General features: G+C 39.4%; 2 protein-coding genes across 3 annotated transcripts; one reads left to right on the top strand and one right to left on the bottom strand.

Annotated features, from left to right (window-relative positions):
• Positions 1-5: 5 nt before the first annotated feature.
• On the bottom strand, positions 6-2014 carry LOC122767803 (40S ribosomal protein S26). The gene is made up of 4 exons (XM_044023279.1): positions 1979-2014; positions 570-747; positions 340-470; positions 6-93 (listed from the first exon to the last, which is right to left on the bottom strand). Exons 1-4 carry the CDS (start codon positions 1979-1981, stop codon positions 58-60), a joined length of 348 nt encoding a protein of 115 aa, XP_043879214.1. The 5' UTR covers positions 1982-2014; the 3' UTR covers positions 6-57.
• Positions 2015-2655: 641 nt separating this feature from the next.
• Positions 2656-8923, top strand: c1galt1b (core 1 synthase, glycoprotein-N-acetylgalactosamine 3-beta-galactosyltransferase, 1b). Of its 2 annotated transcripts, none has more exons than XM_044025115.1 (4): positions 2656-3331; positions 3469-3753; positions 5008-5672; positions 7325-8923. In XM_044025115.1, the coding sequence occupies exons 2-4, from the start codon at positions 3528-3530 to the stop codon at positions 7622-7624; spliced, it is 1191 nt and encodes a 396-aa protein (XP_043881050.1). In that variant the 5' UTR covers positions 2656-3331; positions 3469-3527; the 3' UTR covers positions 7625-8923. The 2 variants fall into 2 exon arrangements, with proteins under 2 accessions (XP_043881050.1, XP_043881051.1); XM_044025116.1 differs by having other exon boundaries at positions 2656-3391.
• The last annotated feature ends 4021 nt before the right edge of the window (positions 8924-12944 follow it).

The following is a 12944-nucleotide window of genomic DNA, read 5'->3' as shown; positions in this document are numbered from 1 at the left end:
TTAAGTTTTTGTAAAGATTTTTCACTTTATTCAGGTGAAGCGCATCTTCAAATTCTTTTACATGGGCTTCTGAGGAGCTCTTGGTGCGCCAGCCTGTCAAACAGAAAAAGACAGATTTAGATTTATACAACTTCATTCTTGCCTTACAATTACATTAATTAAAGTTTGTGTGTTCAAATAGGTATATTAGTCCTGGTGCTTTAGTACAATGTATGCAAGTATTCATAGTAAACCAAAACCCTGCTACAATTAGGCCCATTAATCCCAAAGCAACAATACTTAATAATATAGCTTTAATGAACATAGTAAACAGAGTGCAGTGTTATAAATGGTACTCACAGCAGGCCTGAATCTGGGTGGTGGGGTACGGTCTTTCCTGGCCTCACAGGAGCGGTTCCTCACCACTTTACTGTGGATGGCACAGCTAACACAGTAATGCAGCTTCACATAGAGCTTGGGCAGAACATAAGCTGCAGACAAGACACACACAAGAGAGATGAAGTTATGTTGCCAGCACTCACAAAAGTATGTCCATATGTGAAATGAAAAAATAAAATGAATATACTCACAGTCAAAGACACTGGCTTCTGTGATGTCTCTCACAGCTGCAGCCTCCACGATGTTCCTGATGACAAACTTCTTGATAGCTTTGTCCTTGGGGACACAGCGGGCACAGTTGGTGCAGCGGATGGGCTGCACATGCCCACGGCCCTTCTTGGCACGACCGTTATTCCTCCTTTTCTTAGTCTGTCAAAAATACAGGACACATTACCAAACACAGGGTTAAACATGCACTTGAAAATTTAAATTTGAAAAAGCATTTCCATATAAAATCTGATCTGCTTCCTGATGAGCATTAAAGCTCTGTATCAAAGGTAATTTATATCGATAAACACACGTTACATGTTTCACATAACAATTTGGGCACATTGGGCAAATGCCTAACTGTGTCAACAGGAAGCAGACTCTCATACTCAGTACTTTTGCCACTTTTGCCTTTGGAAGTGAATCCGGGCAACAAAGTCATTGTTTTAAAGTCACAATTTCAAACAGACACTCTAGGTTTGGGGAATCTGAAATGCAGGGGTAATGTGAAGAGGCAAATCTGAACTGAGAATTTAAGCATTTCTTAAGAAACATAAATGTGGATAAAAAATTCAAAATATTATTAACTAGTCACATATTCATGACATAATTAAGATCTTAAGTTTGTTACAATAAATTAGAGTTCAAGGTAAAAAATATAATGCTAAATTAAGCTAGAAGACTTAAATATATTTATATATTAAATGTAATACATGCAATGGTATGGCAGGATATTTTACCACAATGAATAAATAGAAATGTATGCTTTACACACGTTATTGACCAATGTAGCTGTAGTAATGGATGTACTACGCAGCACAACCCAGGATTAACTGTCTGAAAAAAATCACTTCCGTGATTCAAATAAATTTAGACAGCCGAAATTAGCCTGTTCAATCTATGGGAAATGTATATAGTTTAGTTATTTTTAAAAAACGCACTTCAATAACCCTTACATGAACCGGACAAATTCACAATGTCGATCACACATATTCTACCCACACATTAAACGAGCGTTTGGCATAGTATCACGAAAGCGACAGTTAACTGCACAATTAAATGTATACTTCAGGATTTATTCCGGGCCATTTTAACTTAAATATATAACGTTACGGAGACGTTTAATTCGCCCATGTTCCGTCACACCGCCTGGCCACACTTTATCACCGGCGCTCACACGAACACATGCACCAAAAAGGCTAGCCTGCTAACGGCTAGCATTGGGCCCGGACACTTTATCTGTCCACTTAAACCAGAATCTCATGATTGTTCTCCACGCCGTATGTTCTCTATGTGTTTATAACACCCCATAATAAACAATTGTGTGTGAATATTCGAGTTAAATAACATTTTGTTCCGTTTTTGCGACACGGCCGCACCGAAACACACTTACCATGTTGCACGGGAAGCTGGAAAGAGGACCGGAAGAGGTTGTACCGCGAGAAGTAGAACGAAGCGCTCCGCCCTCTGAATTCACGTACAAACACCAATTTTATCAGCTTTATTTTTTATTGTTTTCTATCCACTAAAACACCTGCTTAGCTAACAACAAAAATAATAATTATTTATAATAACAAGAAATGATTAACTATGACTCATTAACACAGTTTTATTCGCGGAGTGATGTCAGTAAATGGATGTTTGAAACCAAGCGTCCCGGAGCGAGCGGAGCTTACGCTGTGTGAAAGGCACCGCCGAGCAACGCCTTGAACTAAAACAAGCACACCCGTACTTTTTAGTTCTAGTGATATGGACAGTGTGTTAAAATATATGATTATTGAAACCTTATTAAAATAGATGCGTAGACACTGTCGATAAAATAATAGTTAAGAAAACTAGATAAGTCAAAGTCCTTGTTTTCACTTATGTGCTATTCACTGTGAAACAGGACTGTGTTTGTTCACTGTCCTCTCCAGCCAGCTTCGGAACACAGGGTTATTTGCAGAGGTAAAGGTCGATGTAGATGTTCAGAATCCAGTGAAACAAATCTGTCTCTCCAATCAACCAATTATTTTAATATCAAGTTTCTGAGAACAAAAGAAAGGTGTAAACTTTAATCACCATTTAAAAATACATTTATTTCTGTAAAGTCAGCACCTCTGAAACAATACCATGTACACAGACATTCATTTTGTACAAAATGGTTCTTTTATTTTATGAAATGCTTCACCGGAACTACCCGGCCCGTTTGGGTGAAAGTGCTACAATTGCACAAGGTACTGATGTTGTGTTTGTTTGCCGCGGCCTGGAATTAGTGTTACTTTGATGTCTTACTCTGGACGTTGGCATCTTAAAAAGGGACAAACAACTCATTCTACGCAACGAACGTGTCGTTTATTCCATTCGGTTGAGATAACGTTAGCTTTCTTGTCACGACAGAGGAAGGAGGTCCTCGCTAACTAGCACTGAAGTTAACGTTAGCAGCGTCGATGAAATGATGGACTGTCGGCCAGCTAATGCTCCGTGCCCAACACCCACGAGACTATGTTGTCACTATAATGACTGATATTTTAATTAATCTGTCGTCGTCGCGCGGGTTATTTTTTCCTTGTTTGTGTATTCGTTTTTTGCTCGTTTTTTCCACAGCAGATGTCAGCGTTAGGCTAACTGGGCTAAGTTACGTTTTAAAATAATAAAAAAAAAACATCGCTGCAAATGACTTGTTTCGTCTTTCAAAGCTGACCACCCTTCATTATGACGAAAGTGAGCGGTTAATGAAGAGGCTGCGATGTCTGCGACACTGTTAGTAAGTAAACCACACCTTGAACAGGGAGTGAGTTGCACTTTGACGTTCCTTCCAAAGAAGGTAATGCTCACACCTCTTTAAAGAGAAACTTGGGAGTGATATTTGTTGGTCATATTTTCCCTCTCTCTCTTATTCAGCACCTGTCAAGTTGAACCAGGGACGGTGAACCAGTGAGTGAGACGCCACCTGATCCAGCATGAAGACCCCCAGATCCAGAGTCTTCTTCTATGTCGGTTTTGTGGTCGGAACCCTTGTGCTGCACTTGTTTTTGCGGCAGATATGGTATGAAACGAGTCGGACTTTACCACAAACCTACAGCGGTGACAAACACACTGACGACCAACACCAGACTGTGGAGGAAGGAAACATATGGAAAAAGGAGCGGTCTGCGCTTTTCAACCTACAGCACCCCCATCACACAGGTAGGCTGCAAGTCAAGCAGGTGATGATCAAAAACATATGTGTGTGCCGCGCGCTAGTCAATCATCTAAAAAATGGTCGTCGTCCTTTTCATCAAAACTCAATATACTGTGTACAAATTTCAACTTCCTCTAACTTGTGCTTCTTGTAGAATGACAGTGTGTCGATGAAAACTGTTATCTTGGCATGGCATCATGACTCATGCATTGAAAGAAGGGCCAGAGTTCCAGCAATTACAAAAAATCAAATAAAAAATGGATATATATATATGTTTATATGTATGTGTATGTATATGTATATATACATATATGTATGTATATGTATATATGTATTTGTATTTATGTATGTATATACATATATGTATGTATGTGGAAAGATATATATGTATATGTGTATATATAGTACTGTGCAGAAGTCTTAGGCCACCATTAAATTTGTTGTTTTAGCAATGCTATCACGACAATAGAGGATAATTACTTTAATTTCACTTTACTAGAACACATCCAGAAAATATGTATGCAAACATCCTCTACAGGTGTCAAATATTTAACATGATCTACCCTTAAACTTGAACAATAACACAGCTCTGTTAATACTGGAGTGGAACCTTAATTAATGTTACTGGTAAATCCTGTGTTTGTCCTACTATTTCATTTATAGAAATATCTGCTGTAAAAAACGTCTATTACACCAGGTTTATTCAAGACAGAGCATTACATACACATGTTGCACGAGTTAAACTTATTGACAGCTCGCTAATATATAAGACCAGCTTTAAGTCACTTCACTTCATTCCAAATTGAAGTGATGATTCCACAGAATTTGACAGACAGAAAAAACAACAGAGCTGGTGGTGCCTGAAACGTTTACACAGTACTGTATACCTAGCAGCATGTAACAAAAGCAAACGTCCGTGAAAGCATCCAGAAAACAAACACATTTTTTTAAATGTATTTATCTATCCTTTATTTATCCAAGTTAGTCTCATTGAGATTAAAATCTCTTTTACAAGAGGGACCTGGCCTGGGATGGTAAGTTTCATGAAACATCTGTATGTATACAAAGTATAGGCAACTAAAAATGTTCTGAAAAGTAACTCTGGTTGTCTGGTCCCACCAAACCTGTTAATTTTGTTTTTAAAAAAATACCCTTTGTGTTTTGTATAGTTGGTACAATAAAACAAGCTGTTTGAAAAATAAAATGAAAATGTTGTTGATGCAGTTAATGTGAAGTTCATGTTTAAATTTCTCCACCAGGTGAGGACAGTAGCATGGCTGATGATCTATACAAAAATGTGCGCATTCTTTGCTGGGTGATGACTGCACCCCAGAACCTGGAGAAAAAGGCTCAGCATGTGAAGTCTACATGGAGTCGTCACTGCAATGTTTTGGTCTTCATGAGCTCTTTGGATAACCCCGACTTTCCCGCTGTGGGCTTAAATACGGCAGAAGGTCGGGATCAGCTGTACTGGAAAACAATCCGGGCCTTCCATTATGTCTATGAGCATCATGGTCATGAGGCAGATTGGTTCCTAAAGGCAGATGATGACACCTACGTTATTGTAGACAACTTGCGGTTGGTTCTTGCGAACCACACACCGGACGAGCCAATTTACTTTGGCAGAAGATTTAAGCCCTATACCAAGCAGGGCTACATGAGTGGAGGAGCAGGTTATGTGCTGAGCAAAGAAGCTCTACGGCGGTTTGTAGCAGGCTTTAAAAGCAAACTGTGCACTCACACTACCTCTGTAGAGGATCTGGCAATGGGGCAGTGCATGGAGAAAGTTGGGGTGCAAGCAGGAGACTCTAGAGACACAAGTCACAGGGAAACATTTCACCCCTTTGTCCCTGAGCAGCACCTCACGGCCAAGTTCCCCAAGAGCTTCTGGTATTGGAGCTACTGCTACTACCCCATCGCAGAGGCAAGTGAAGCATTTTCAGCAGTATTTAATAAAAATCCATTTTATTGATTGGTGCATTTCAAAACACTCCAGGTACATGTACCCCGGCAGAATTACAACAACAATAGAGCAATTAAACAGTATTTACAATACGGATGTTCACGATGTAAAAAAAAGTGTAATATCTTACTAGATGTGTTTTTATTAGAAGGACAGTTGCATGGTTTTTAACTTAAAGTATTGCACATCTCCTTTACAATCCTTTACACTAATGGTGTATTTCCACCAGCTCTATTCGCCTCGCCTCGCCTCGCCTCGCTTTGATCAGAGTACCGAAAGAGATGTCCGACACAGAAATCAAGCCGAACAGTGCTGAACTGTAGATCAGTTAGAACTACTTAACAATCCTAAAAACACGGGTCAATCTCCAACAACTACCAGGTGTCTAGTGTGTTTAGGGACAGCACTGCTGATAGCGACCAACGAGCTGCTTCACAGACTCTGCCACTGTGTTTCAGTCCAGTGACTGTGTCAGATGGAGTCTGTGCTCCAGTCAAGGAGGAAGTACTGAACAAATATTTTAATTAACTGATTCTAGTGATTTGATTCAGTTACACTGAAAACAACTGCTTTACAAGTCACTAGTCACTCATTTGTGTGTGTGTTGCGTGTAAAAGTCACGGTAGTTTCACGCAGCCGTGCAGTGATGACTCCGTCCACGTTGAGTTGGTACTTTTTTGTAGTGGAGATGCAACCTAAACCACACCGTGTCGTGCTGTGCCGTGCCGAGGCGAAGTGAGTGCAGGTGGTGTAAATATGCCATACATGCTGTGAAACTGGTTAATTGGTTCTAAAGAAACTGGATCCTGATCACTTAAGGACTGGTTGTTCAGGTTGGTGCTTTGTAGCTACAGTGTTTTCCCCAAAATGTGTGGCTTTGGGCCAGGAGTGGCGCGGTGCGGGAGCAACAAGCCAAACAGGTTTTATATCTAATAATAATACTTTAGAACACTCTTTAGAACTGCTCTGCTCCATGAATGTTCTCTCTCTGTTCTGTGCTTGAACCAGTAGCGGCAGAGATTCTGACTACTAGCAGCAGAATAAACATTTTTCTCACCAGAATCACTTTGGGTGTGCTTAAATACGTGGAGATTTTCTATCTATAAGAAAAGTGACCCGAACCCCCCAACCAATATAATGATAGTGGAAAACACTGTAGCATTTTTCAAATTATATCTGAGACATTCTGGGAAAGAGGAAAAAAAACCTTTGACTGAGAGAATTTGAGAGTATTTTTTGTGTGGCTTCATTCAGATAACACTAGGTTTTCTAAATGAGGGGTTACTAATAAGTTAATCAGTACATGAATATGTAAGTTAGCCAGGTTAGGACTTTCTTTGGATGCAAGCTAGCCAATATTAGTTTTATTTGTTTAATTCTCTGAATCTAGTATTGCTGTTTTTAACATCCACAGGAATTGTTGCCAGACAGAATTTTTTAAATGTATTATTAAGGACTAGCACACAATGTGCTTATCTGAAACAACAGTTCTGAGTTGATGTTTGAGTCAATGAGCATCCATTCCAAACACTTGTGGTTTTTGTTTCATGTAAATTGAAAACCTGATACTTTACTGCCTCCAACTAACTCTTACCTTTATTCCTGTTTTTCAGGGGCCAAACTGCTGCTCAGACGTGTCTGTGTCTTTCCACTACATAGACAGTTTACATATGTATTTATTGGAGTACTACACTTATCACCTGCGTGCCTTTGGATACACATACCGTTACCAGCCCCCGGTCCCTAAAGTCAACATTATTGAGAAGTCGGTTCCCCTTGATGACACAGAAGGACAAAAAGATTTTGCTTCTCAGGTGAAAGTTAAAGGAAATGGGGATGATGTGTCCAGTGTTGATAAGAAAGAAAATGCAGATCAACCTCCTGCAGCAGGTTCATCAGTGGACAAACAGTAGGACTGTGTGTGAAGGAAACTTTTTAATTTTTATTTTTTTCTCCTTACTCATAAAATTAATCTCAGCTCATATTTTTACATGAGTAGAAAAATGAGTCCACTTGAATCTGAAGAGACTCCATGCAAAATGCATGAGCTGGACAACTGATGACTATCTCCACAAGTGACTACAAATTTAAGAGTGCATTCATACCAGCCCTTCTAAATCAAGTTTGTTGGCTTGGAAAGTCCGGTTCGTTTGGGTAGGTTTGAATGCGCAACTGAACTCTGATCCGCACCAAAGAAGCGAACTCTGGTCCACCTAAAAACAAAGGTCTCGGCTTGCTTCAAGTAAACCAAATGCAGGAAGTGGACTACAACACAGGGCATTGTGGGTAAACGCAACCAAAACACATACGTGCGTGTAAAGCGATAGGCGGGAGAAATTACGGTTTCGGCGCCTATGTTTTGCTCTTATGTGGAGGAAACTGAAGTTGTCCTGGATTAACTAACAGATGAGCGAGTTTTCTTGTTCATTGTTGTCTTTGTCTTCTCATTCAGTAATTCTTGATGCAGCGCCGCCTCAGGCGAGGATGGGATCATGTTATTCAAAAGGTTTGGATTGTGCAGCTTGAAAGCAAAGTCGGACCAACTTGAGTGTTGCAATCCCCAATTGAACCGAGTCTCCAATCGTACCGAGTCTAGCGGAGACTATTAGGTGGGAAAACGACCTAAGAGGTGTGACTGCAGTTACTTGTTTTAAAGTTAATTTCGATGGTTTGGTTTTCACAGCTCTTTTCTTGAAAAGGTTGAGCTTTGTGTTGGTTGTGACAATTTGAAAAGTAACTAAATCACCTTCTCAATCCATAGCAACAATAATTCTGTTTTACAGAACAAGTTAGTTTTAATTTCACCAATGTTTTGTCTTATTGATTTTCTTGATTGCCGTAACCTAACTGAACACTTTAAACGTCTTGTTTTCACACACAGAGAACTACATGGGTCTGTAGATAAAACCCAGACTCTCTGCTTCCAGGTTCAGATGTGAAGGGGCTAGATGATGTTAGGACGTAGGGCTACTTATTTCGTTCTCTGAAAACAATAATATTAAACTGAACAATGTGCATTTATTGGTATTTAACATGCCACCCCACTTAGTTTCTGTGTTAGTCTTCTGATGACCAAACATGATTCAGCCTTAATCCAAAATATTTTACACTTGATTGATTGTAACGTTACAAGATCAGATTTGTTTCAGTGCAACTATTTTTACTTTTTACTATTTTTATGTCTCAGATACTTAAATGTTTCCATTACATTATTGAACGTCTCTGGCCTGTTTTCTTTATTAATCAAGATTTTTTTTAAGTTTAAAGGGAAAAAAAAGGTTAATCTTTTTAGCTTTGTTGATGTAAAATAGTTTTTTTAATTGGATATTTTCCCCCCAGCCCTAATCAAAAAAATAATGAATAAAATTACTATAATTATATAATATATTAATAATATAGGGCCACACTGGGGGTGTAGTGGTTAGCACTCTAGCCTTGCAGTCAGAAGACCCGGGTTCGAGCCCCGGTTGGAACAAGGGCCTTTCTGCATGGAGTTTGCATGTTCTCCCCGTGTGTGCGTGGGTTCTCTCCGGGTTCTCCGGCTTCCTCCCACAGTCCAAAAACATGCAATGTGGGGATTAGGTAAATTGGACACTCTAAATTGACCATAGGAGTGAGTGTGAGAGTGAATGGTTGTTTGTCTCTAGTTGTGTGTGGCCCTGCGATGGACTGGCGAACTGTCCAGGGTGTACCCTGCCTATCACCTGATGTAGCTGAGATTGGCACAGCACCCCTCGTGCTGTAATATAATAATAATAATATTAATAATATAATATTAATATAATTATACCTTCTGACCACAGTATTTAATAATTCAACCAAACCAAAAATAACTAATGATATTTTTATAGGAAAAGGTTGCTTGGTTTCATTTTGATCTAGGTCTAATTCAGATGCATCATAACTGAGCCAAAGATGAGACCAGGTAGAGTTTATGCAGTGAATGTCGATGCCTCTTTTTTATGTTAGTAACTGGTGTATATTCACTTATCACAGTCCTTGATCTGATCCTTCCTTGCCAACACAACTTCAGTTGGAGGAGAAGAAAGGGAATGAATGAAAATGCATCGGGCTTATGTGGGCCAAGCCGTTCTCTATCACTTAGCTCCAACCTCACAATGTGAAAAAGCTCGTCTGTTAAGACTGCTGTAGAAACAGGGCTGCACAAGATCGTGTCCTCTGTAACGCAAGCCCTTGTTTACTTTGTCTTATCAGAATGTAGCATGGCAACAGTCAGAGGGCAAAGCAGTTAGATAAATATGGCCGTCTGACATCTCTCTGGTTAATACACTCGTCTTCAGTGAGACACACAAGGAGCAGGAGAGATGTCTCTTTCACAACCTGTTGAGTTGAAATAAAAGGGATGTGGCAGTAAATAATTGTCATTTACATTGAAGAGGTTGAAGGTTTCTTACTGCCTCCTCAGATAAATATATCAGCTTCTGCTTTTCAGCAAAGTCCTTCCTGTTGTGAAGAAAAACAAAACTGTTTCAAATGTATCAGCACACAGTCAATTACCATTAAATTAATGTTTCCCAATCCTGGTCCTCACCACTGCCCTGCATAGTTTACATGTTGCCCTGCTCCAACACACCTGAATTAAATGATCAGCTCATCATTTAACTGATCCTTCCTTGCCAACACAACTTCAGTTGGAGGAGAAGAAAGGGAATGAATGAAAATGCATCAGGCTTATGTGGGCCAAGCTGTTCTCTATCACTTAGCTCCAAACTCACAATGTGAAAAAGCACGTCTGTTAAGACTGCTGTAGAAACAAGGCTGCACAAGATCGTGTCCTCTGTAACGCAAGCCCTTTGCCCAAGGGCCAAAAAAAAAGCCTGCGAAAACCTGTTAATGTTTTATTTTAAAGCAGTAATTCACTGATACAAACATACTTATAGGTAGTTTATTTAATTTCTGCGAGCAAACCCACCTTATACACACTGGACCTTTTGAAACTAATCCAAATTAGTTTTTCCGTAGATTAAATTAATTTTCAATTAACTAAATTAATTATTAGTAACACCAGCAGTTGTCAAACAGGAGACGACCGACCCACCAGTCTGTCACACTCCTTTCTTTCCTACAATTCCACGGCACCTGGATCTCAGTCTGCTCCTCCCATGTCCAGTGTACACCTTTCACACCCTACTTCTTCCCACAGTTTGTGCCTTGTAAACTGAGATTGTGTGAGCCAACAGCTCAACACATGACTTTGCACTGTGACGTTAACCATGATGAGACTGGTACTTTGTGATGGAGTTAATTGAATCCTTCCAATGTAATGAATATGGCCATTGGATTACTTGTTCATTACTGACCAAGATTTGTTTTTTTTTTTCATATATATACAAAAAACATGTTTTCAGCAGTGTCGTGCATGTTCCAAGCAGGTCGGGCCATCTATTATGTAGTTGATATGTTGCATATATTTAAAAGTAATACCAGTTTCTTTTCTACTTTGTAGTTGAACTTAAATCAATGTGATGGGTGATACCGTAATTACCAAACACAATAAAAGGAATTGATTGATGTAAAAGTGCTGTTTTACTTTTTATCCACTCCTTCATTGTTATGCTTACTTAAGCCCAGTCAGTTTTCTTTTTAAATTCATACACACCTTTGTTTTCAAGTTGGCTAACAAAACTCGTTTTTGGTGGGAATGGACATGATGATTATTGATCATTGTCATCAGGGGATCACTTATTTTTTTGTGTGAGTCTTGGTGACAGCCATACAACGAATCTCGTCCGTGACAATCTTCTGTAACTTTGAAATTTTATTCAAGGGAAAGGTGTGCTGTTGTGTATTTATATTTGAACTGTGTTTGTGCTGACATCTGAATTGAGTCAGTATTCTACTGTGAGTATTTGCACTCACATAGCCAGTGTGCTGGGTTGTTTTCTGTGAAGGCTGATGAATCGCAAAAATAAATACAATATTTTATTGTAGTCATGACTTGTTTACTTTGTCTTATCAGAATGTAGCATGGCAACAGTCAGAGGGCAAAGCAGTTTGATAAATATGGCCGTCTGACATCTCTCTGGTTAATACACTCGTCTTCAGTGAGACACACAAGGAGCAGGAGAGATGTCTCTTTCACAACCTGTTGAGTTGAAATAAAAGGGATGTGGCAGTAAATAATTGCCATTTACATTGAAGAGGTTGAAGGTTTCTTACTGCCTCCTCAGATAAATATATCAGCTTCTGCTTTTCAGCAAAGTCCTTCCTGTTGTGAAGAAAAACAAAACTGTTTCAAATGTATCAGCACACCATTAAATTAGTGTTTCCCAATCCTGGTCCTCACCACTGCCCTGCATAGTTTACATGTTGCCCTGCTCCAACACACCTGAATTAAATGATCAGATCGACCCTTTCATTTGAATCAGGTGTGTTTGAGCAGGGAAACGTAAAACATGCAGGGCAGTTTCCAGGATTGGGAAACAGTGGGTTATTGTAATGCTTGATAATTATATTGATATACTTTATAAATGATTGACTTTGCAACTTGACTTGCTTGCTGATGCCAACCCTATCAGGCCTGTCAGGTCATGAGGCAGCTTTCTTTTCTTTTAGGTTCATGACGGTATTTACAAGGGAAAATATTTCAGTCTGGTTTTAATGCAAAGATTAGTCCAACATTTACACTGACAACACATTTCCATTTCCTTCTCGTCACATGTTTGAAAAGGGGTAGGCAGAAGTATGATATGTTCCTACCCTGTTCCCATTACTTTATCCCATCACCAAATATTTTATACAATGTTCTTAATGTTCTCAGTGAATATATCTGACTTTAAGAAACTGCCTTGTAACATCTATAAGTCCATTCATTATGTTTTAAATGTTTTCGACTCACTGTTTGTTTTTGCGGCCACACGGTGGTGTAGTGGTTAGCACCTCTGGTGGAGGATAAAGCGGTTAGATGATGACTGACTGACTGACTGTTTTTTTTCATCAGACTCACAAAGCTGTCACAGTCGATGTCATCAAACCTGTTCCACCCAGCATCTTCACTAATGTTTGGCTGAAAGATGAGCTGTATAATCAGGTGTAGGGAATGTTGTTGTCACTCTTCCTTGAACATCATACCTCTGACTATGATATGAAGTGTCCTCTATACCCCAAGACCTTACAGGCAATAGGAGCAGGATGACCAAAGTGAACAGTGAAGTGGGACTGCAGCAGCATTGAATTTTCAAATCTGATGCTTTTTAAATGAAATCAGTCTTC

This window comes from Solea senegalensis, linkage group LG4 (assembly GCF_019176455.1).
Source record: "Solea senegalensis isolate Sse05_10M linkage group LG4, IFAPA_SoseM_1, whole genome shotgun sequence".
In the NCBI taxonomy this organism is placed as follows: Eukaryota; Metazoa; Chordata; class Actinopteri; order Pleuronectiformes; family Soleidae; genus Solea; species Solea senegalensis.
The sequence above is the reverse complement of the archived record's forward strand: the minus strand, read 5'-3'. Positions and strand labels throughout refer to the sequence as shown.